This window comes from Pteropus medius, unplaced genomic scaffold (genome assembly GCF_902729225.1).
Source record: "Pteropus medius unplaced genomic scaffold, Ma_sr-lr_union100, whole genome shotgun sequence".
Lineage (NCBI taxonomy): Eukaryota > Metazoa > Chordata > Mammalia > Chiroptera > Pteropodidae > Pteropus > Pteropus medius.
The window spans coordinates 13003287-13029474 of NW_024349796.1; the positions used below are offsets into that span (position 1 = coordinate 13003287).

Genomic DNA, 26188 nt, shown 5'->3' on the forward strand with positions numbered 1-26188 from the left:
ATGTCTTCATTCACTCAGTAACAGTTCCCTACGTATCAGCAACTGCAGGCCTGGGCATACAGCGGTGATGAAGAGACGGTATTCGTCTGCCCTCAGAGCTTTTGCAATCGTTACCAAAAAATCTACTTGCTAGAGTTTTTGTTTTATATCAGACTAGAAAAGATGAAAGTATATGAGCCTTTTGGTTGTCATTCTGAGATAATAAATGCTTTACTCTGCTTCCCCCCTCCCCTTCTGTTTAAGGGACAAGAGAGATGCCCTCTTATAGGACAATAACGAAGAATATGATATCGTAATCTATTAAAATGAATATATAAAATGGCATCTATTTAAATAACATTTTATGTTATATAAATTATTTTTACATTATGTTAATAATCTATATAAAATAAGCTATATCTGAAAAAAATTGTTTCATATTTGGTAAGGATAGGAACTAAAAAATAGGATCCAATGGATCCTAATAGGATTCCTTGCCAGAAAAAAATTCCCTCAATTAATTAATTCACATCTTTCCATACTTTATGGCCTTTCTCAAGTTCAACCAACTTCACAGGAGACATATGGTATTGAGCCAAAATATATAATGTATTTAAGCTCTTGTAACAAAGATGCATTTAGAAATAGAATTAGCTCCTAGAAATTTACCCAGTAATTCACCAAAGTCAAAGCTCAATTACTTAGCTTTTGGAATTATGTAGTAAATGAGTCTCTTCCTCTTGTTGCTAAATGGAAATAAATTCTGGTCCTGTCAGCTCGCGATGGACAGGAGCAGAGAGTAGAGAAGTGACTGAGAAAAAGTCACTTACTCTTCATTTTAGTACTTTAGAAAGAGTTGGAGGAGGAAGGGCATAAGGATGAAGTAGAAGAGCTTGAGGCAACTTAATGTAATGAAAACTTAAATGCTGTAACACAATACATGAGTTTCAATAACGCATGAATTTCAAATTCTACCACAAATATAATAATGACTGCATTTAAGAAAAAAACTCCATTTAAATTTCTGCCATGGGATTCACAGACATGGTTCTTGCACAAGTGTCATTGGTATATGATATTTACTCTCTCTTAAGATAAGTACAAATTAAACCACCCTTCCTAGCAATAGCTACCAGTTTCCCAAAAGAAAGACGCAGAGTGCCCCAGACAAGGTTACACGAAGTTAGTGCATCCTGTACTCACTCGTGGTGATGAGAGTCTGGGGAAAAGCGAACCATCCTCTTGTTACTGACGGGGCCAGGAGTGGCCCCCTGAAAAGAGAATGAAAACAAAGCGTTACAGACGCGTTTCTGAAAAGGCAGAGAATTAACAGGGGCATTTGATTTCGAAGATACCTGCTCTAAAATGAAGATTACGGATTCTCAAAATCTAACCAAGATTGCACAGACCCGAAGCATAATATAATTCCTAGTAAGAATGCTGTATTTTTAGTCTCTTGTAGTTCCTCTGCTAGGATTTTAAGACAATTTAAAAAGTAACTTTATGCTAGAAAAAAAAATCTTCCTTAAGACCTAGACCACCAATTCTTCCTTCCAAATACTGTTCAACTGTGCATATATTTAATCACGGGCAAAAACAAAACAAACCCCCTCTCACCAAAAAAAAAAGATTAGTGCTGAGCGAATGATATGTCCAAGGACCAATGTATTTATAGTTAATTCCTAAATATAAATAGCATGCATGATAATGCTCATATTTTAACACAGACAAAAACTTTAGTCAAGGAAGTAGTCGCCAGTCCTTTTTCATAGTTTTCCCATTAGAAATTAAATGTGTATTTACAGAGAACAAAATGTAATTTCACCTACAAGAACAATACTTTAATTCTCTATTTCTTAGTAAAATTAAAAATCTGAAAAGAATTAAAAGTTCCATTTTTTTTCATAATCTGATCCGCTCCCATTTAAAATAAATTCACAACTTTCCTAATCTCACAGAGGGCTCTCGAAAGGAACAGAGAGAGCATCACACTCTACCGTCACAATCAACAGGACATAAATTTACAACAAAAGGTCTTGTTATGCTCCGTCATGATATAAGTAAAATCTCTGTCTAACGACAGGAATGCCACTTAGAGAACAGAATCCAAAAAGGCATGATACGGCAGAAGAATGCCTAGGGGGAAAAACCTAACATTTCAAAAATGAATTTCTTCTTGTACCCCTTGGTTAACGAGGATGCCAGTGTATCCTCTGAAATTCCAAGAAATGCAAATACTGCAACTGTGCACAGATGACGACATGGATAATCGCACGGTTTGAGCACTGCAGGTACACGTGGCTCGACTCCAGGACTACATCCTGCATTCGTCCCCAAACGAGGTTTTCATGCTAGTCCGGCGGGTATCGCTGGAATACAGTAATCCATTTTCTACACCGTGGCGATGAGAAAAGCCTACTGTGCCTGGCTGTGCCTATGTCACGCTTCGTTAGGGGTTCACGATCACATTACCTCGTGGTGGACCTGACACTTTTATTCGGTTTACAGTGTGTTCTGCGTACAGGCAACTTATTTCCTTTGCCAGGGCCGCAGACAACCTTTTCCACACTATATTAATCTTGTTTACTGACTTTATCTTGGTGCAAATATCAGAAAACTGAACTTTTTATCTCAAAGAAAGAATAAACAACGTGTTGACAGAAGCAGAAGCTATTTTCAGGGCTAAAATTGCTTGTTTACCTGAAGCTATACGTATGGAAAAATGTTTAAAGTCTTGCTCTGACTTGAAATACATAATCTGAAATTTAATAAATGAAGAAATTTCACATACGCCCATGTGATAAATTGCCTGATGAAAACAATGCAACTGAATACAATAAAACAGAATTTATAACTAATTTATACCACAATACAAATGTAAGCTTTCAATCTAGTCAGAAATAATCATACTATCTATTTCTCAGAAATCATATATATAAAAACAATAAGCTCAATTCAATTGCTGCAAATAACTCAGAAGAGATTTACAGCTGCAAATGTAGATATTTAAATGACTTTACATATTTACCTAGTACATGGACCTTTTTTTTTAAAAAAAAAATAGAGGCCAACGTCGTTTACTGTTATTACATGTCAATTTTTGTTTTACTCTTAAAGATATGCAAAGAGGCATAATTTAGAATTTTTTAGACGAAATTAAGCAACCCTGAGACCCATGCATGATGATCTTCTTAGGGCCAAAGAAAGTCACTGGTCTGATTCGGGAGTAAAACATTCTTACGATGGGAGGGAACCTTGTGCTACTTTTAGGGACTAGACGCCCTTACTGAAAGTGTGAGAGCAAGAAGGGGACAGAATTCAGACCGTGGAAGGCAGCACTGTAAGGGCATGCCACTGTATCCGACACACCGAAATGTGTTTAGTGACTGATCATGAGTGGATACTTCCAAGTATTAGGAAATGTCAAGAAACATTATTACACGAGTCTTTCTAAAAATTTTCAACGTCATACCCAAAGTGTTAATTTCTAGTAAATAATCAAGCTTGGTGATTATTTTGCTCTCAAAAAAAAAAAAAAAAAAATGTGCCTTCCAGTTATTCCAGAAATGTCTTAGAAAGAAACCACAATTAAAAACTCTATCTCTTTAAATATCCAACAAAGCATGCACATGGCAAAGTTTAGTTTTTAGAAAACATAGATTTTATTCCACAAAAGATTAGGTAGGGAACAGGTAGTCTGCTCTTCATAAGAAACAGTATCTCCACAATCCAATCACGCTATCTGTTAAAACACTGGAGATAATCATTTATATAATTAGCCAATATTTACTGATAATAATCTCAGACATCACACCATATGTCCTGAATTCTTATGATTCATTTGTTAAATATTATTCTATCAATAGTGACAGCAAGGCTGAATAAAGTAGTTATCTTTCTTTTCATTACTAATGTTTCTTACACAAATTATTAAATTAAAAAAATAAACTCAAGGGTAGCAAGGAATGGAGGGTCTGTAGATAACATACCGTTTAGGTCAACCGCTGGCCTTTTTAGATGGCGAAATAAACTATAATGCTAAAAGTCGACATGGGCCTTAGTTTTGGCTATTGTTACTTACAATCAAGTTATCAACCTTGGAAAATAGGAATGTAGTAGTGATAAAAATTTAACTAAAAGCTGTACAAGTACCACTATCAAAATCCATCAAGTCCATAGGTAGCAATATATGGGAAATTTAGTTAAATGATATCGATAACAAAATATCTCTTTTCCCAATTTTATTAGATATATTAAAAGTAATTTCTTATTCTTTCTATCACTGATTTATTAACACCAATTTCAGGATTTTCCTCAAAAGATAAACACAACAATTCGTTTAATGCCTCATTTTCATTCTGTTATTGCCAAACCCACTGCATCCCACCCCATTCTTCCACAATTAGATAGCTGAATAAATTATGTCCCATATCAGGTAAAGATATAGAACACACAATGGTGTTATAGGATTAGAAAAGAGGTTGTTCAATAAGGATAATACTCAACTCATATTCTCAACGATTAAGATTCTTTCTGTAAATTAACAAAATGGTATGTCTCCACGTAACTGCAAGAAGCCATCATCCTTCCTTCCCTCCCTCTAGGATAGCCATTCCCCTTCAACTTTGCTCTCATATACAGTTAAATTTTATTTGCTTTCCAAATGCTATTCTGCTTCAGTGCCCCCATGGACAAACACTGATGGTGGCGGGCTGCCATTCAGAAGAAAGCCTTTCAATTTCGTGAGGACCGGTCAATCAAACCTGCGTGGCCTCCGGGCTAGGAGGAGACATGGCCTGAGCCTCCCCGCCAGTCTGTCAAGACTCAGAAGTTTCCTGCTTCTGTAAGGACCATTATTAATTTGACTCAAGTTCTTTGAAGAAAGAAACAAGCCTTTAAAGTAGTAGGCTCTGCGATGAAGGCCCCCTGGTACATCCGACAAATGTGTCAGTCAAACGCTTGTGACAGATATTAAGGAAAACAACTCAACAAAAACAGGCTTAAAAATAGGACTTTAAACCCTGCGGGCAGGAAGTAAAGGGAGGAAAGCAAAGAGGTGGAAGGAAACTTATTGCACTTGCTACTCTATGCATTTATCTTCATTAAAAAACAAGCCTAAGAAAATAATATCCTACATATTTTGCAGTAATTGATTTTAATGAATACCTCTTAAAATGAATGGGCAAAACATTTATCTTTTAACCCCATTCAGAATAAAAAAATATTCACAAAAGTAGTTCAGATGAAGACACCTGAGTTTTATAAATTGGTGAAAAAATTCAGTTACAAGATAGTTGGGAGAATGAATAAAATATTGCATGTGTCATCCATTCTCATAGATAATATTACAGAATGGTCGCAATTCACAAAAGGCACGATCTATTTGGGGATGGCACATCGGAAAATAACATCAGAATTACTTTTAAACCAACATGCAAAAAAAAGGTAAAAATTACTTTAGAATTATTTTTAAAGCAAATACAAAAAAGTGACAATTCAAGTAGCATAAGTGGATAGCATTTATAAGATTAAAGGAAAACAAAGTAGATATCTGATTTAAGAGTAATAAGGCGACAAAAATCACCTCCGAGAAGGGAGTTGTATGTAATTTATCTCTCCCTGCTCCAATCCATCTTAACCAGCTTGCCAAATTAAACTTTCTAAATCGCTGCTTTTCACATGTCAGTTTTCTCGTTCCAGAGCCATCCATAGCTCTACAATGAAAATAAAATTAAAACTAATGAGAAATGCATTCGAAGCCCTCGCTAATCTGATCCTTATTTTCCAATGTGATCCTTCTCTCCAGGTCCTTATGCAGTAATTGCTCCTTGTTCTAAACCCGAAACGACTCTACTTGATACAATTCAACGAATATTTACTAGTTACCTACTGTGCATATAAAATTACGTTTCAACTTACTATGTAAGTGGTATATGGTTCCCATTGAGTTGAATAATTTTAGTGACATTGTCACACTTAATTTACCTTTTGGTGTCATAATAAAGTTTTAACCGAAGGAGTCTCTCTAATTCCAAGATTTCGAGGTTTTGTTTTGTTTTTTTAAACAAAAGTATCAGTAAATAATTCTTGTAGTAATTTATATTTTACCTTCATTTGTCTAGATTGCTGTTAAAGTAAAATGTGGATTTACACAGTGCTCTAGGAAAAACCCTCTTGAATGGCTACGAGAAACTAAAAAAATAATATGTGCATGCGGAATGTCTGACGTGTGCCTGGTAAGATGCTAAGATTAAGATACTCGAGAAAAGTCACTATAAGCCCTTACCCAGCAGGTGTTTTAGCTTCAGACAATGTCCTCTAGAAAGGAATACTCAGGAAGGCAGGCAATCAATCTATTTCTGAGGACAACTGAATTTCATGAGATTTCAAAATCAGTCCTCCTAATTTACTAAATTTATACACTATAAGTTGGTTTTCCAACTAAAAATATGACTCAAAGTTTGGAATTTCATGAAATCTAATAACGTCACAGAAAGATACACAAAGTTCTCATCATCTCTCATATCTTTTAATATACCAATATTGACCAAAAATCTAGTTCTTATCAGCAGAGCTCATACTGGTAAGACTTTAAGGGGAAAAACCTCTTATTAGGATCTATGCAGCATCTTATATTTATAGCCTTTATGTTATCTAAATTATATTGTAGTGGATATAACACAGTGGGTGAATCTCATGATTTTTATCTAGTTGTCAAGGTTAAGGGCTCTAAATTGTTCCATTATGTTTTATTAAGCAATTTTTAATCCTCCTCGGAAGGATGTAAAAGCATGAATAAACCAACAAAGAAAAATGTGACAATGACCACCCAGGATACATCAAGAATATAATTAGTGGAATTATTATTGTCAGCAATGATAATGACACTCCTATTCTTTATAGCTCTTGCCTGCCTATAAGGTGTTTTCTCGGGCAAGATGGCTAGAGTGAATAGACAATATTCTCGAATACTAGATGAAGAAAACTAACGTTCAGTGAGGTAAGGGCACACGTCCTGGGTCACGAAGACTAAACTGGAGCTAGATTTGAACCTAAGTTGTGCTATTCAAGACCTAGCACTTTTTCCCTTACAGGGGACGACACAAAAGAGACAGTACATCAAAACAAATGTTTTCTGTCCTGGAGAACTTGCCACAGGAAATGCTGGCCTGAATCTAGAATACAGCAAGCAGTACCCCCTCTTCTGTGGTTTCGCTTTCTGCAAGTTTCAGTTACCCACAGTCAACTGTGGTCCAAAAATATTACAGGAACATTTTTTAGAAATTAACAATTCATATGTTTTAAATTGTGCGCCGACCTGAGCAGTAATGAATTCAATCTCGCGCCATTCTGGGAGTGCAGTGGGGTGATGAAATCTCAAGTGCCTTTCTATATCAGATGGAATCTTGCCAGCTCTTCCAGCATCAGGATGAATTCCCCGCTACTTCCTTTCGAGCACTGTGATGAAATCTCGCACCCTTTCAAGCAGTGTGATGGAATCTCCCGCCATTTTAAGTAGTGTGATGAATTTTGGGCCTCCCTGCCCCGGGTGGCTGCTAATTCCCCTTTTGTCCAGCGTCTCCACTGTATAGACGCGTCCGCCCTGTGGGTTAGTCACTTGGTAGCAATCCAGGTTATCAGGTGGACGGTCAGGGGACCGCAGTGCTTGTGTTCCAGTCACCCTTGTGGCAGCCTAAGGTTATATCCCGGCGCCGGCGTCACTCACCTCCCTTCCTCTGTCATGTCGGCCTTACGTCATCCCACATCATCGCAAGAAGGGTGAGTACGATATAATAAGATATTTTTTATTATTAAGCCCTTATTGTGCCTAATTTACAAATTAAACTTTACCCTAAGTATCTATGTATCGGTGAAAACAGAGTATATACAGGGTCTGGTACCATCTGTAGTTTCAGGCATCCAGTCGGGGGCTTGGAACGTATCCCCCCGTGGAATTACTTTCACTCTTGGAAAATCTTCGGCCTAAAATTAGGCACCCAAGGACACAATGGTGCTCAGTTTTAACTTCGGGGAAATCTATGGGGCTACTTTAAATATGGACAGGAGTGTGCATGGCAGCTGAAACAGGGTTGTCAGCACATCTTATGACTAATGAGAGGAACAAATGGCTCCGCTACTAGTCATAACAGCCTACGCAGGAAAACGCTTAAACACTGTTCCAGAGAGGAGTAAGCGTTCCTTAATGAGACTATGAGAAGGAACCTGGAAAATTAGGGAACTTGGCCATTTTTTTTCTTCAAAGCAAATATCAATATAAATGTGAGATTATATCTTGAAACAAGAAAGGTTTTATAAAGAACGACGACAACAACAACAAACACAAAAAAACAAGGAATAAAGCACAGAGAAGCACAAGGCTTTCCTTCAACTGAGGATTAGCCTTCCTAGCAGAAATCCTGTGTGTCAAAGGGAAAATGCTAACCTTTTAGCTGCCAGCATCACATGAAGTAGTGAATGAAGACAGACTTCAGGTAATCTGGGAGTCATTTCAGTACATTTTCAAGTAACAGTAGCACATATATTTCTCTAAAAGAATTGTCGAAATGTAAATCATACTAAACTGATGAAGGTTTAGAAATATACATACATATATGTATATATATGACATTCGCAATTGTTAGGTTTTTCATCTAAAATTTAATGTAATTATTTTAAATCTTCACTTTAAACAGTTTCTTTCCTTGTTAAAATAAGTCCGAATTAATAACTGAGGATTTAGAATGCCTGGTCTATTAGAATAATAATACTTCTAATTTTAAGTGCATAAATTCTCATTTCTGGTATATACTAATAATGAATAATCTAAATGCTTTCGTATAAAAGATTAATCGCTACATAATTAAGAAACAAATACAACAACTTTTTTTCATATTGCTCCCTGATATATTTTTTTTGAATAAGAAGCTAAAAACCAGTTCAGAATGATAGCCAATAGTGATTAATGAAGAGTTTCACTTTGCCATCCAGTTTTAGTAGCAAGCTGTGAGTGGCCTCTGCTGGCTGACCAAAGGCTTCCTAAATCACTCATTTATGATGCTTGCAATACCACAAGCTTCAAGAAAATAAGGCTGTGTCCACATGTTTATATAAAATCTACTATGCATAAAAACCTGCCTTGTATAAGAGTAAATGCCAAAGAAATAAACAAAATGTGCATAAGATGGTATATAAAACTTTATAATTTCATCTCCCTGCAACAAAATTAGATTATATTCAAAATCTATACATCTTTATATGCCATCATTGTGGATTATCTTACTCAGTTCATAACAAGTAAATGACATTTACATTAAAAATAAGTATTTTCATAAGGTTCATTACACTCAAACATACACAAACTTTTTCTCAAAAGTAAGTGTATATTTAGGTTTTGGTGAAATGACTTTGCAGGGAAATACAAAGAAAGACAATTCAAAAATCTTTAAAAAATTTTAAAAATGGCATTAACATATAATGGTTTATGAAGATACAATCCTGGAAACATAGTAAAAGCAAAGCAGTTTTATAGATTTCTATATCGTTGCACTTATGTTTTGGTAGAAGCAGTTTTATATCCAAAACTTAAAATAGCAATTAAGAAGTTGAAACTTTACACTAGTAATGTAACATTAGGCAATGTTAATTCAGTAATCATAAAGAAAAAAGCTCCCATTTTTGCTCAGTAGCTTTCTATTAATAAAAACCTCGTGTGATAGAATTTGTGAATTTTTACTTATCTATTTAAACATACAATTATATGATTCACTTCGTATGCTACCCAATCAATACATTTAAAACACCCCACTAAAAGTTACTACCAAATATGCCTAATGATGTCAAAAGGTGACCTCATTTATTTCTAAAACTTATTGTTCTCACATGTGACAATTTCCAGTATATGTCAACCCTCATTTCAGAATTCAGCCCCATTATCTTGCCTGCTCAAAATTGTTCACAGGGTTAGCTAGCTGACATATAAGATAACCCTCCGTCTCACTGGACACCACTGGGATACGACACACTGACCCAGAGGAAGCCCTTATTATTAGCTTGAAATATATAGCACATAACATAGATCCTGTCAGGAAATTTGTATATAAAAATCCTTTCATCTCTCTGGACATTCAAAATGCTTTTGAAAGTAGTGTTCAACTATTCAAAGGAATTCCAGATAATAAATAAAAATTCTAATGAGTGTTTTGAAGCTCCCCTCCCACTTCCCACAATTCTGTGGAAGTTTTTTTTTGTTTTTTGTTTTGTTTTTTAAAAGGACTCACATATACAGAAAATAGAAGTGAGAAAATGTTTTCTTCTTAGAGCTTAGCTAATACAGAATCTATTACATACAGGATGGAATGTAAAAAAACAAAAAAGATACTTGATAGTTCTCATTACTAATGAGAATTTCAACATACTGAAAAGCTTGGTACATGTGAAATTATTATTATTATTATTATTATTATTATTATTATTATTTGGTAGCTGAAGAGGTTAGGGGATAACAGAGCAGTGAAGATAATTATAATATTCAGAAAACACAATAACAAAAATTATTAACATAGTTTTTGGAAAAAACTCTACCATGTACATTAAAAAATTTACTTTAAAAATATAAGCAGACTAGGAAATTTCTAAGTGCTTACAAATTGCTTAAATTATTCTGAATTAGATGATCTGCATTTCAGTAGCTAAGATTATTTTCTTTCTGTATTCATTATTTGACAATTTATCATATTATCTGTTGGACCTATACCTTTTTGAATTGCATATTTATTTTTCTTGTTTTTCAAATTGTTTTTATAAACTAGTCAATTTCTTCCTACCTTAAGTTGACAGTGATGCTGTTTAAAATCTGAATTTATAGCAAGAGAAAAAAATTACAGCTGATTTTGATGTTTAAAAGATTGCTTCTAGGAATCTCAAGAATACAACGACAGTAATTTTTAAGAACAATGCTGATAGTCTCCACTTTTTGAAACTGATTACCTTAATATGGTTTATATTTAGCAAATAAAACACGTAAGATATATTCTGCAAGGCGCTCTCCTGAAACAAACATGTGGGCAACCACTCAGTCTTGTATGGATGCAGCTGAAGATCTGATTATTTTACTGGTAATTGCACAAAAAATTTCTATAACCTAAAAAAAAAAAGCACATAATTGTGATTTGAGAAAGGAGAGAAAAGATCACAGGTAGAATCACAGACAAACTATACTTTAGGGTATGAATAAATGGGTGAATGAGTTAATTAAAAAGAAACCAAATATTAGTTAATAGACAACGGTTTTATCTTAGTACATTACATACTGTCTATCCTCATGAATGGGAACACAAACTCCACATAATAAGTTGTAACTTTTAATATCCTTTGGCCAATATGTATTTCAAGTAAAAAAAAAAAAATCATATAGTCAGACTCTCATAATTCCAGGATATGCATTAGTAGAATCAGCTTTAAATTGAAAGAAGTAAATATCAAGTTCAACTCTGGTCACATAATAAAAACAGGCAGACAGCCAGAGGTGGTCACGTGAGGCAACTTCTGGCCAGTCAGAAGTACGTGCGATGGCTGAGTTGAGCATCAAAGGAAAGTGCTTTCATTGGGATTTCCTTAGCTGCTGGCAGGTGCCTTGTGCCTTTCTCTGTACTTCAGGTTGCCTGAGATGTAGGTAACAACAGCCATTTTTTGACTAGGAGTGAAAGATCAAAGGCATCACAGGTTTCCACCCTGTCATCAAATGTGTTTCCGTGACAGGAGGCACAAAACCACACCAAACCAGACCCTCTCTTGTTGAAGCCACTGTTACCGGCATCTTGTTACCAGCACCAAGCTCAATCTCTAGTTAATAATAATAATAACAATAATAATGATGCCAGTTGTATCTATTCAAATCTACTTTTATTCTTAAAAAAAAAAAAATGCCATTCACTGGGTCAAGAACCATGAAGAGAGAATAGATATTGAACATTTATACGCCCAGCACTCTGCTAAGCGGTATAAAACAACCTAAAGAATTGTATGATATAAACCCTGTGAGCTAATGTGCTGCAAACTTAAAAAACATGAAATTTATAAAGATGAAATAACTGTTAAACTGTGCGCACTTAGTCACAACTGCAACAGCCAATTCAAAAAGGGGATCGTTAAAGCTCAACTTAGCAAATGTATTTTTTGGAAGAGATGAGACTTTAGCTAAGAAAGGCAGGATTTCACCTGGTGGAAGGAGGGAAATTCTATGCTAAACACAGGTTCAAGGTATGAATCAAAAGGGGTCAATAAGTTAGAAAAGAGGAAAGAAGCCCAACTGGACTAGAAGTCCTTTGGAAATAGAAGTTAGGTAATAAAGTTTCAGAAATCTAGAAATACGGTTCATTCTGTAAAACAATCTCTGTTCGAGTCTTCAAAAATTAAGCTAGACTGGCCCGACTAGTTGATACCGCCGAACTCCAGTGAGCAAAGGGTACCCCAAATGTGAAGAGAAAGAGGCCGACGTGGACGTACTATTTTCATATTTCAAATTGCCGTGTTTGCGCCCGCAGTAAACCCCTGTTTCTTTCGGTCGCTGTATTAAGAGCCTGGCAGAGGCGGAGTGGTCTCCTCCCCACTCAGCCCCTTCTGCCCGCGCCCTTCTGGGGCTCCTGCCCCTTCTCGATCCCGCGGAACACGGGAAGGAGAACTGAGCCCCCACTCCACGTGGTGAAGCGAGGGGCAGATCAGAAAAGTGTGAGGAAACTGAGGCACAGCTGGTGAGGAGGCAGGTCTCCAGGAGAGACCCCACATCTGAGCTGGCACCCTGCCCTCCCTGGCACGGTCGTCAAAGTGCAGCATTTGTGGAAGGAAGGGCAAGGCAGACAGCCTGAGAGAACAGCGTGGGCCCCCCAGGGCCTGAGTGTGCCAGACAGGTGAGCCCGGCATTCTGTGACCTCACGCGGGGACTGCCCGGTGAGCACAGTCCTGGCGCCCAAAGGACCACAGAGACTTGGAGATCAGAGGCAACGTCTGGAATCCATGGGCTTCAGTCATGAGTGCCGGCAAGTGGAGCCAGACTCACGTAGGAGCCGAGGTTCAGACCAGCCAGCCAGCCCGGTCGGCAAGGACGGCAGGGAGGTGTGTGTGCAGCTAACGGATGTCCTCCATGACCCCCAGGCACACAAGTTCCCTGCTGCTACCCCAGAGAGAAGGAGATGGTGGGGGGTGAGTGGGGGAGAACGGCAAGACCAGGCATTTGTTAGAAAGAGGCTAAGTCGCCCAAAGAAACACTTTACACTGAAATATAAAATTTGGCAAGTCCGTTCACTTCCGCAGATTCTTGCCCCACACACCCTTCTCCCCACGGTCTTCATACCCAGGACTACGACGTGAAAGCTCATGAGAAATATCATGTGTAGTAAGTAAGCCAAACTTTCTTTTGCCCAAGGGTTAAATGTTTGCCTCACCACACTTACAAACTGACATCAACCCTTTAAGTTGCTCATAACTAGCAGCTACCCTTACATTAGAATTGATGAACATCCTTCTAGATCCACGACTAAGAAGTAAAGCATCGCTTTACCAGTTTAAGCTTTTTCACGATCTTATAGCAAAATCCCACAGAGTGTATATCATATTTTTCGGTCTGCAGGTTATAAAATCAATTGTGACAAAGACATAATTTTTATGATAAGCTTAGCAGTCCAGGAGATGCAGAGTCCTAACAGTAACTCTTGCTGTCCAAAGCAGTGATCGCGATGAGACATACCATCCACCAGTTTTAACAAAATAAACTAGAATCCATGAATTTCCTCAATTTTCTTTTTTTTTTCCTAACATTTTCCAGTATAATGTTATTCATAAGAACAGAACAGCACAGTGATTAAAGGCATGGGCTATAGAGCCTGACTGCCTGGGTTCAAAGCCTGATTTATCTAGGTTTCAGTTCTATGACAGCCTCGACTTCCTCATCTATAAAACGGGGATGAAAACAGTACCTATTTTATAGTGATCGTGATAATTAAATGAGATAATCTGTAAAGCAACATGGATCAGTGTCTATTAACTATCCTTATTTGTATTAATTGGCTCAAAGTCTACTGCAAGATATGACCTCAATAGCAAGATGACACAATACAGCAGTAGATGTCCAGTGAGAATAGAGGGCTCTTATAGGGCCGGTGGGGTTTCGGAGCAAGGAGGGCGTGAATGCGGAGGAACGGTGCATTCAGAGATGTTCACTGTAGGGGCCATCATCACTCTTTTCAGTGATGTTACTTGAAACGGTCTTGGTTACGGCTGATAAAAATCAGATGAGCAGTTGTTTCTCACGAGCGTATTAGAAATGTAGGTGCATATTTAATATTCCAAACACACCGAATTATAAAGAAGAGTTACTTTACAAATTAAGCTGGAACAACATGGTAGCCAGCCTAAATCACCAAACTTAATTCAGTAATTTCCACAAAGGCATATTGGTGACTCCATAGCCTGGTGCTTTTCTGATGCTTTTCAATTAGTGTAAAGGTCATGAGTTTAAATAAAATAGAGTTAAGTATCTTATCTATAATAATGGTCTCTAAATTGAATGCTTTACAGCTGCTTTGCTGTTCCTGGCCTACTCACGGGCCTGAAAGAAGCCTGAACTAGAGACCGTTCAAATACATGCTATTGAAGTGATAAAGGCCATGCGCCTCTCCACTGCCTCAAATTCACACCCACACCCACACACACACACATGCACGCACCCCCCCACACACACTTTCTCTGATTTTGCACAAAACAACAATGAAAAACCATGAAGATGTCTCTGACCATGCATGACAGAGGTTATTTCTTTCCCCACTTTTAATTCCTATATTTCTATTTTCTTATATCACCTAACGGGTTGCCTCATGATAGACTTACATATATATGTTTGTCTCCTCCACAAGAACATTTCTCAAAAGCAGTGGCTATTGTCTGATTAAAACAACTCACCATATACTTGTGAAAAAAACGAGGTGAAAAAGACAGATAACATCTTAATATTATTGTGAAAACAGTTTTGCCCTTGTGGATCCCGTGAAAGAGTCCTGGGGAGACCCCGGAGTCCCCAGACCCCAGTTTGAGAAGCCCTGCTATATACCATGACTGTCCAGCTGTGGTCCCCAGATCGACAGTATTGGCATCACCTGAGACCCTATCAGAAATGCAGATTATCAGGTTTCACCCCAAATCAACTGAATAAAAACCTCTGAGGACGGAGCCCTCTGGGTGAGTCTGACGCTCCCTGAAGTTTGAGGACCACTGTCCCATACGTTCCTGAAGAAGGCAGGACCAAGTGGGAAAAACATCAGCAGGGAGCTCATAAGAAACGCTTTTAAAATATGCAAAACTTGGCTGTCGTAAGCATAAAGAAAAAGCTTGAAGCCAACTCCAGGAAATAATTCGAAAACCCTGCAGGAAGCAGGAGAATCAATAGAAGGGTGACTTCATGACGTTCGGTTTTTAACTCCTATTATGTATTCTTTTATTTATTTTTGGCTACTGGACAGTGGCAGCATTTTTCTAGTCTCGCAGGTGAGAAAATCTGGGAGTCATCGAAACTTACGTCATGGGTTGAAAGAAAGAATGAGTATTTTGCAGTCAGATGAAGTCATCTTGGCTCGGCCACACGGTAGCTATGTAACCTGGCTATGTAAATGAATCTTTCTGCGCCTCAGACAGTCTCGTCTACAAACGGGGCCTCATTCAGATCTGACAGGTTCTCTATAAGGATTAAAAGGAGAGAATACACAGGAAAAAAGGGAGCGCAACACTAGCACAGAGCACGGAATTGTGTGCAGACACACAGACGCACACGCGCGCACACATGCACACACACAGACACACACGCACACACACACTCGGTCACTGTGAATATCAGGATCACTCTGAAGAGCCTCTTTCATTTCCCTCTTTTCGACACTGTGCTCCTTCCACCCTTCATCTACCCCAACCTCACCTACACACAAGGCCCAGTTTGCAGATGTCTGCTGCAGTGCATCCCCCACGCGTATCAGCCTGCAGTTTTCTCTTCTTTCTTTGACATCGCGTGTCAATTATGGCGACTACTATAAAATTTTGGACTTAACTCCTTGCTCTCAAGTCATTAGGGAGGTCTTACCTGAATGTAACCTCTAGGGGTATACTAAATCCTAATCAATGACTACTTAAAAAAAAAATAAACCCAACCCAGATATAAGAGCTTGGATAAGTCATTTCAGGTCCCTGGACCTCAATTTTCTAATCTGTTAAAAAATATATATATATTTTCTTTCAAATCCTTAATATCAAAAGCATTCTATGTTTCTAAGTCGAGTTCTTAGATTACTTTTACAGAGCTTTAAAACCAAAGAAAAGGGGTCCTTTTTGGCGTTTCCTTCCCTCTGAATTTCCTCAGCCTTTTGCCCGTTCCATTAGTAAAGCACCTGGCCTAGCACATTGGATCACGGGCGCGTCTGCCCTGCTAGGCAGCAAACCCATTGGCAGTACAGCCTGTGCCCATTAAGCCGTGTACTTGGGGTTGCTTGAGACAATGTCTGGCACATAGTAGGCACTCAATGTATTCTTGCTAAACTGAAATTAACTAGTTTAAGAGGTTCGAAACGGGCAAAGAGCATATAAGGCTATTTGCTTTGTGACGAACACAGGTACCCTCTCTACAAAATCCTGCCACCCACCCCACCTTCTCACTCCTATGACACCTTGATGTTACTTAAAACATTAAAATATAAAAAGTGAAAGAATCATCGTGACAATAAATGAAGCCAGTCCAAACATATACAGTAAGGATGGTGGAGCACAATCAAACCGTTCCGGACTTCCGCATCCATTTAATCTAAGTTAGGACAAAAGAAACATTTTAATTTGGTAAATACAACTTTCCCAGTAACTCAATAATTTGGGGTAATTCCAAGAATTTCAATTGACAGCGACATAGGAGCTTCATCCTATATTCATCACCTGGATTACTAAAATAATGTTGTTAGGTGGTGTGGTTCATTTTGGTGGCAGGATTTGTTGAATTATTTTAGTTTTTTGTTAACTTTTTTAGTTTTACTTCACTGGATTTGATGGGGAACATGATATGCTATGTCACGTTATCCCATTTGCAGTGCATGAATGGCTCAGGACAAATCTGTTGCCTAGGCCCGGGGTCTACTGTAACTGCTGCCAGTCTGCCCGGTGAAACTTAGCAGACAGAGACTAGCCTGGCCGCGCCATGCGGACGGTGACCTGGGTTGGAGGGTTAATCACCGCAAGGAGCAGAGGCGCTGAGAGGGGCATAAATCCTCGCCCACAACGTATGTGCTTCTTTACCGATCGGCTCTTCCGGTTCCTTACTATGAGCCAAGTTATGTCCATCATCGCTATGCTTAACAGTGGTGGACCCTAAGTTTTCACATCATTATGAATGCTCTGCTACCTCAAAGCATGGCTGTAAATTTAGGGACAGATTCATGCTGACGTCTTGCGCTGACTGCCAGCATCCCTTCCTTTATCAGATCACTTTCTAGAACTCTCTGCCCTTCTAAAGGCAGATGAGTTTTATCAGTGTGGACAAAAGATGCAATTTAGGGGGTGGATGTGGGTATAGGGCAAGGGTTTAAATTTTGAAATTTCATATGTGGAAAATTGAATAGTTCGACAGGTGAAAGGTAATTAAATCCGTAATTCTACAGAGGAAGACATTACTATAAAAAGTTTTTTCTTAGTAATTCAGGAAAAAAAAAATCAAGAACAGATATGAGTTCAAGTATAATATAAGGCTAATTTCAGAATGAGAAGCATCTCAACGTGCCTCCAAAATGTAAACTCTATGTTGGAGAAATGGTTACCTTCTCCGTAAAAGAGGATCTTTAATTTTAAATTGAAGAATGGCTTATATTTTTTAAGACAGTATATATTTGCTCAATTTAATATCTAGCGATTAACAAGATTGAAACAGACTGACCACTTGGAATCTGAAAAGGGCAGTGTCTACGTTGTCCCCCAGTGCTATACAATAGCAGGTCAGACTTTTGTTCCTCTTGTCCTACAAACAATTTCCAAGCCCACGCTCGATAAATAAATTTGGTCCCAGCACTCCCAATCAGGGCTGCACAATCCCCTCAGTAGCAGACCTATGATAAATGGACTTATTTTCCCAAATCAAACACTTGAATTTAAATTCAGATGAGTTAATGCAAAGGTCAACATTGTAATCAGTTCTTTTGATCTTTATAGAATTTCTGGAGTAATACATAATAAATCTGAAACAAGGCAATTTGCAGCTCTGTATGTGCGGCTGGCAATAAAAATCCTAACGATCAGAGCCTTTATGTACTTAGGGAAGGTTTTCTAGTAAATGGCTATGGTGAGAGCTCGATGCATAGGAAACAATGGCAACAGACCACCCTGAAAGGCTTGATTTCTTGATTGTTTCTACAATTTAAGTAGAAATGTATTTATATAAAAAACGATATGCATCTATGCCCACTATATTTTTGCAACAGTTACTACTTTTATTATAATCACCTAGTTTGGGTTAATACGTAGACTATAAAAATTGCTTGGGATAAAAATTAGCAGAGCAGATAAAAACCAAAAGTTTTCAGTATCTACATCAAAAATTACATTTCTTTGGAGTTTTTTGGTTTTTTTTTAAACATTACAAAGTTTCTGGAGGTTTGGGTATTTTAAAATTACATGGCGTAGTTGAACTTTGCGACTAATCAGGAAAGCACAACCAATTATGGTGCGAACACAAACAGCTTCCATAGTTCTTTCCACTGAAATTTAAGGATGAACAGAAGAAGGGGAGGAGGGAAGAGGAGAGGGAGGCAGGGAGAGAAAGAAAAGCAGAAGGGAAAACAGACAGACGGACAGAAGGAAGCGGACAGATCTGCAGCTCAGCGTCACCTCCGCAGCTGCCGGCTGCTACCGGACGGTACAGATAGCTTCCAGCTGTTCCTTTTTTTTTTTTTTTTTACACATCTTAAAATCCTCAATATCTTTCATCCTAAAGCATCAGAGTCCCTGGTTTTTCAACAAAACACTACATGATTATGGGTGGAATAGGCCGAATTTTTATACTGATAGTAGTGATGAAGATAGTTTGTTAATTTTTCTAAAAATATCAAATATTTTTCGCAATATAGCAGTGATGACTCTTCTCTAACCAGTAAAATAATTCTGTCAACTTTAATCCACTAAAGTGCACGATGCTTGCCTAAGAGTGCTATTCTTCGATCGATTCTAATTCTTGTTTATGAGAACACTTTACTTGATTTAACATTCAAGATAAGCCTTTAATAAAATAATATGAAAAAGCGTTCTGATTTCTAGCAGTGAGGGATCTAGTATCTGCAAATGTGAAATAGTTGCTCCCAGAACTATGCAGCCAAAGGTGGAAAAAAAAAAAAAGGGGGGCCTCTAAAAAAAGCCTGCGAGTCACTCAGGGTCTGACAAGTGAAGTGTCGAGTATCTGCACTTCCATAACCTCTCTCCTAAGACTTATTCCAGGGCAGCCTGTACCCCAACATACCTTGGTTGTTGGATCTAACAATGAGGCTGAACAGGGCCTCCTACAAAGATTAACTGTTCTTTAGTTCTCTAGAGATTCAGTGACAGGACTCCAACTGGATGCAAACACTGCACAGGGTTTGGCCACAGAGCTAGACGTGCCAGGACCATTCTGGGACAAATGTATTCACCCGTAGCTTTTGAAATAAGTTCCTGTTAGGCAAATTTTATTCAGTTTCTTTAACTCCTTTTGCAACACCACTATACTGATATGGCTTCTATCATTCTATCATTTGACCTTTTAAGACAAAGACATAAACATGACTTGTGCTCAAATCCTGTTAATTTCTTCTAGGCTGTGACTATTTCCCCAATCAGTCTACATTGCTCCATAAACCTCCCATTCCACTGAAGTCAAGAAAATTCAGCAATAAGAAATGACTGGACTCCTGTAATTCCTAAGACAAATCAGCTGTGTTCTTGCTTTTCCCCCTGCAGTTTCAAATTTACAGTGTACAGATGTCCTGTCAGAGCAGTTAAAAAGTACAGTTTTCTGAGTCACTCGGGGTCTGACAAGTCAAGTTTCTCAAAGCTTGATACAAAAAGTCCTTGATCTAAGAAAGGAATCTTCCAGTTTTTTTTTTTTTAGCAAGTTCTACAGTGTAGCCTATATTAAGAAAAGAAGCAAAGAAAATCATAAAATTTACATTTCCATACTCTGTTCAACCTCATAAGTACCCTAAGAATTAGCAATAGTTAAACTGCACACACATAGGGAAAATCTGAATTTTTTCTTAATCCCTGCAAATACGTCTTTATCACTACATGTGCTGAGTAACTCATTGCATCACACAATAATCTGACCTGCGAGTCCCAACACAAACCTTTCAGGGAAGAGATGCAGCGGGAGCTGAGAGCATCCAAGTCTAATCTGAATGAAGAGTTAAAACCTCTTCCATAAGTTATACTTTAGGTAACTCTGGGCAGAATGAAGCGTAGTTTCTTGTATGAAGACTAAACCTTCCAATTTTCTTATTCGCATGCTCTATGGTCCCACTGTCATTCATGCTCAAAAATGATAAAAAAAAAAAAAATTCTAAGGTGGGCTCTAGACTCTGAGGTCAGGAGGGTCTGGATGGTGCATTAAAGGCTTTGTTTCTTAAGAGAGAGCTGCTGGTTTTGGGCCGACTGTGCTGCTGAGCAGCTAGCTGCTGGATGGGTGACACCATCTATGCCTCCTTCTGACTTTTTTCCACATGAGGACACCTTTCTCCCATCCTCAGAGTGTGAGGTGCGGTGAAGCCGCCTCCACTGGTCTGGCCCACACCTGGCCACAAAGTCTCCTAGCCCACGGACACTGGCTAGTTCAGGGTTGTGCGTGCAACCTCACCCAAATCATTAAGAATCAGTTCCCAGATATTTCTGAAACTATTGGGAAGAGAAAACTCCTCTTTTCTGGGGAGAAGAGAGGGGGTGCATTAAAGATAGAAAATGCAGGTGCCCACAACCGTTTCGCCCACACTAGCTGGAGAGCCTGCGGGAGCATGGACTCAATGCGAGGGAACACAGCCAGGAGACAGCAGGCGCGAGATTTAGGCCCAAGGCCACTGTCTCAGCCTGTGGTCCATGCCCTCGTTCTCTGAGTCCATACATTTCTTTTTTTTTTTTAAATCGCATGAGGCAGGCTAAGTTTGGCTGTTGTTTCTTGCAACCAAAAATGTCTTAAGGAGGTCTAATTGCCAGGTGCAAACAAGCATTTGTCTTTACATACGGATGCTTTTTTCTTTTTCTCCCTGTACACAAGATTTGTCTAATAGTATCCAGACACTTTCTCTTCAAAATATTTAAGTCTGGCTTAGTCTCCCCAGGTCTGTTCACGGAGCTCTGACGTAAGGCCACAGTCTCTCAGTTCAATTACGTACCATTGAGTAAGCACCTCTTATGGGCTGAGCACATCGTAAGTTTTATTTTAATCTCCACTAAGGACCAATTGATAACGTATAACTCAGGTAAATACTTCAAGAATTTTTCAATTTAATAAATTTCTATTTCCCTTGAAAATATACCCTCCCCCCCACACATATATCGTGCCTCAAATATTAGACTATGTATATAAGGATCGTTGTATCTAACATTTGGGAAATGAAGATGGTCAATGCTGCTTTGGGATGAAAACGCTCCAGAGGCATTTGAGACACCCCTGCTACTATGTACGGAAGTCAGTATCCCATGAGAAGCTTATTTGATTTGATATCTTCCTTTTCCATCTTTGACCTAATGATACTAATGAATGGTTCTAATCCACCTGCATTATAGCTCATATAAGTTCGTTCAAAGAGAAATCATGAAATGCTTACGGTCTCTCATCATTCATTCACAAAGTGAATCTAAAAACAAACTTGTCCTATGCAAATTCATGGGAGTTGGAAAACGGAAAAGTTTAATGACTGAAAACTTTCACTGTATTTAGGTTCACAGGTTAGTTGGGCACAAAAATCATGCTTTAGTTGGATGCCAGCTGCTTTAAATTATGTGCAAACAAAATCAAACCTCATTTCCTTCTGATTAGCTCTTTAATGGGAGAGCTTGCAAGGAATAACTGCTTATTCCCCCATTTGTCTCCCATCTTTTAAAAAAAGCCGATCTCTTAAGTCTCATTCTTCTCTGCTTGAATACTATACATGTTTCCGTTTTTTCCCCAGAATATCAGACTCAGAGGCAGCATGGTTTAGTGGCAAGAGCAGAGGTTCTGAGGCCGAGGGCCCACCATTTGTTCGCTGTGACGCAGAGCAGGTTTCTAATCTCTCCAAGCCTCTGGTTCCCTGGCGACTAATAAGATCTATCTTTATAAGCTGTGAGGACAATTGAAGACGTGTGCAAATATCTAGCAAAAGACCTCCGACATAGTAGATGCTCAAAAATGCAACAGCAATAATAATTAATAATAATAATAATAATAATAATTATTATTATTATTATTATTCCTGTTTTTCATTTATTCGCCCAATATGTATGGATACCTGCTTGGGGCTGGGTAGTGATTTGACACTAGGGACAAAGTGATGATCAAAGGAGATGGTCACCGTTCTCAAAGCTGTCATGCCCACGGAGGGCGGCCAATCACGACACATGCCGAAATAACACAGCCCAAGATAATGTTAAATGTCGACTGATTACGTTGTGATCATTAGTCTTAAATTTTTTTGGTGTGATACTTATCCACAACTGAAAGCCAAATTTTCTTGTTACCTTCTTGGCCTAAAAAAATATTGTAACAACAACAACAACAAAAATCTATTGATAAACAGTGTTTAGTAACTTGCTTCAGACATGGAAACCCAAAAAGCAAAATTTGTTTCCAAAAATAGTTTACTTTGTCCTAGAAATAAAGTAGTTTTTAAAAACGATTTTAAAACCATTTTTTACTTCTATTAGCCAGTTAAAAATGACTGTCTGCTTTATACAATTTCATGAACAAATGTTTTCAGTGTGAGCAACAAAATGTCTGTGATACTAAACTATATTTTGTAATTTTATATTAATAAGATTATTTAAATATGTGTAGGGCAGCAAGTAAGACAAGTGATTATTAAAATGTGCAATTACATGATTAGTTAAGTGTAATTGCATAGCATACAATCACAAACTTATTGGAGAATTTTTGCTGACGTGGACAGATAGTTTTTCACACACGTACACTACGTTATAAACCTCTAAAAAGTTCGTCATTTGAGATAACATTTTATTTTAATCAAAATCATTATAGAACCCCCGACTTCTCAAAAAAAACGAAATGAGAATTTTTCATTCCTCATGCATAACACAGGGAGAAGCCTGGACCAGCCAGGAGTGCGGATCTGGTTAGGTCAGAAAGAAAACAGGATGCCGGATCCCTCAAGGAAGCCTTGCTCTCTGCAGGCCGAGCCCCCACTCGCCTGGGCCCCCACACAGCACACGCGGGGTCTCGTCAGTCAGGTCACTTCACTGTCACTGTCAGTTAAGGAAAGAGTCGGTAGATCAGTGTTCCTGGGAGCAAGAGCATCACCTGGAAACGTTCTAGAAATGCAAATTCTCGGACTCGAACCCCGAGTGAGAAATGCGGGGGCATTTCTCACTTCTGGTTTAAGGAGCCCTCCAGGTGATTCTGAGGCACAGGGGCTCTGAGTCCCTGTGACCCCGGTTAACGCGTTCAAGGAATCAACACTGCGCGTCCTTTCCATTTTAACCTTGAAAATAGTGCCCCGAAGGTCCCCTCTGCCAACTAGATTAGCAATCTGAACCGTAAGCCGAGGAAAAAGAGCACAGATGTTGTCTTTGAATAAAAGCGTCTAATACTTTTTGAAGATGTTGCGCCAGAAATCATGCTAAACAGTTTACATCCATCAACACAATAACATGAAAGAAGTACTGTGATTAAGAAGCCACTCTACAAGGGGAAAACTAGGATATAATTGGGAATTGTGTAACTTGTATATGGTCAAATGGCAAGTAAAAAGTAGCACGCTGGAAGGTCAAAAATAACTATGATCATTGAACATCATCCACTTTTCAATTTATTTAGTTTCCAGTTATCACATCCTTCGACGCCATTGGTAACATATCTCAGCATTAAATGCCAAGAGCTTTATTAAGAGATTCAGATAAATTCTTAAATACTCTCTCATTCTAACTCGACTACAAGTCAGATGTCTATATGTGAAGTATCTAGAGAAAATACTGACCGACGTACTAACAGCTCAACCCGATGTGTACGCAGAAGCCTCATGTACCCCTTTTTCAGTTCCTGAAGCAACCTGAGCACACGTGCAGCCTTTACAGACACAGAAGACGCTTTGGCAAATTGCTGTTCGTCAGACTCTTAAGCAGGTTCACGCGACGTATCCAGACACATACATGTACTATTCTAAGTGTAGTTATATCATTTCTAGGAACTGACCTAGTTGAAGGTGTGTGTGGCCTCATACAAACTGCACACTGGTTTACCTGCTCCGGAGGCAGCAAAGGTAGCGACGGAGCCACAGGAGGGCAAAGGGAGAAGCGTCTACGTACGACAGAGAATTTCAGCTGGACAGTGATGAAAAGTCCATATGTCACAGTGCCACCATCAATTATGTGAGAACGAATGGTCAGGCCACAAAGGGGTTCCAAAAATAGGCTGAAACTGCCCACAGTCCGAAAACAAATTGCCTAAATTCCAATATGAGAAAACAGTATTCTTGACATATATTTTCATGGGGCCCCTACTGGGTGAAGCTCGGTCTACAGAGATGAAATACAATATGCTTCGGCTTTTAAATTGGAAGCTGTTACTCCATCAAGACACTAAAATGCAGAGAAATCTGCATGAGTCTGGTGCCTCAAGGCTTAAAGATTTATTATAATGGAGAGACAAAATGAGCGATGGCGTGTCATCTGGCCCGAACCCTGGGAGGGAACCTGCATTTTGGAGAAACAGAAACCTCAGAAGTCTGACCTTTTAATCATCTCAGGAGTTAAAGTGAAGTTGGATTATATAATTATTGGTTTATCTAAAAACATATTTTGAAGTGATAATAATGGGAGTATCATAAATCAAAAGGGAAAATGCTCAGAGGGTCCCACTGTCTGTTCTTAATGAGTTCATTTTTCCTAAAGACCAACACCAAATCTAAAACGTTAAGAAACAGTTATGTGACCTTTTCCCTTAAAAGATGCAAAATAAACAGGAAAAAAGGTAATAAAAAACACACTAAGGGAATGTTTACAATCTTTATTAAAATGGCCATGGTTAACAGAAAGGGAAACCAACCACCTGTTACTAAATTCTCAAATTTTCCGTTTAAGAACATCGTAATCACAATCAAGACAACATACAAAACACATAATTATATGCTCTTCATGAATGAATGTTCAACAGACTATATTTTTAAAGTCGTGATATGCCTCTAAGGGGGAGAACAATCAATCCAAGAATAATAATAGATTGATTAATCTTATCACGGTTAAAACACTGAAGGATCTAGTGAACATGGCTTTATTTTAAATCAAACAGTATTCAGTTGTCAATTTTGACAGAAGTGCCACAGGCATGTTATTGTTATCTAGAATATGTATACTATATAGACCAATAATAGTAAAGTATTTAGAGAATTTAGAGTATTTAGAAACAATTTTAAAGTTCTGACAATTACATTGTCTACATTACTGTTTTAAAATTAATAGTAAGTTACATTATGCTGAAGGAAATATACATACAATTCAAGACACAGATTTCAACTGTGATTCAGGTGGTATTAAAATTAGATTCTCATTTGAGAAGTCATTTGTCAACAATGGAAAATATTATTAGCTCAGTTCTGTAAAACAGAACTGCATTTTATGTAACTGAAAAGTAACCAAAAGCTTTCAAATAGAGTAAAAATGTTACATTACAATACCGAGAGAACCAAGCAGTGTAAAGCCATATTGTCCCACAGCATGAAGTGATCAGATACCTGCCTAAAATGATGGACAGCTCTGGCCTAGTGAACAGGCAAAAAAAATCCCATTTACTCTCGTCCAGATGGGACCAACTGGACGCTTCAGCGCAAACAACTCATCCTTCTTCGGACCTTCTTGTCCAGCTCTTGAGCTAGCTCTAGCCGATAATGATGAATATCAAGGCTACAGTAAAGTGGGTGACAACAGAAGCCTTGTTATAGCTGCCAGTCTTTCCGTCTTGTCATTATTA

At 38.2% G+C, this 26188-nt stretch overlaps 1 protein-coding gene across 3 annotated transcripts in view; it reads right to left on the reverse strand.

The window, feature by feature from the left end:
• Nucleotides 1-26188, reverse strand: part of GPATCH2 (G-patch domain containing 2) — a 139663-nt gene that overhangs the window by 47670 nt on the left and 65805 nt on the right. For all 3 annotated transcript variants that reach the window (XM_039883380.1, XM_039883379.1, XM_039883378.1), the window contains exon 6: nucleotides 1183-1250. In XM_039883380.1, the coding sequence (XP_039739314.1) occupies nucleotides 1183-1250 (68 nt within the window). The remainder of the gene's footprint in view (nucleotides 1-1182; nucleotides 1251-26188) is intronic.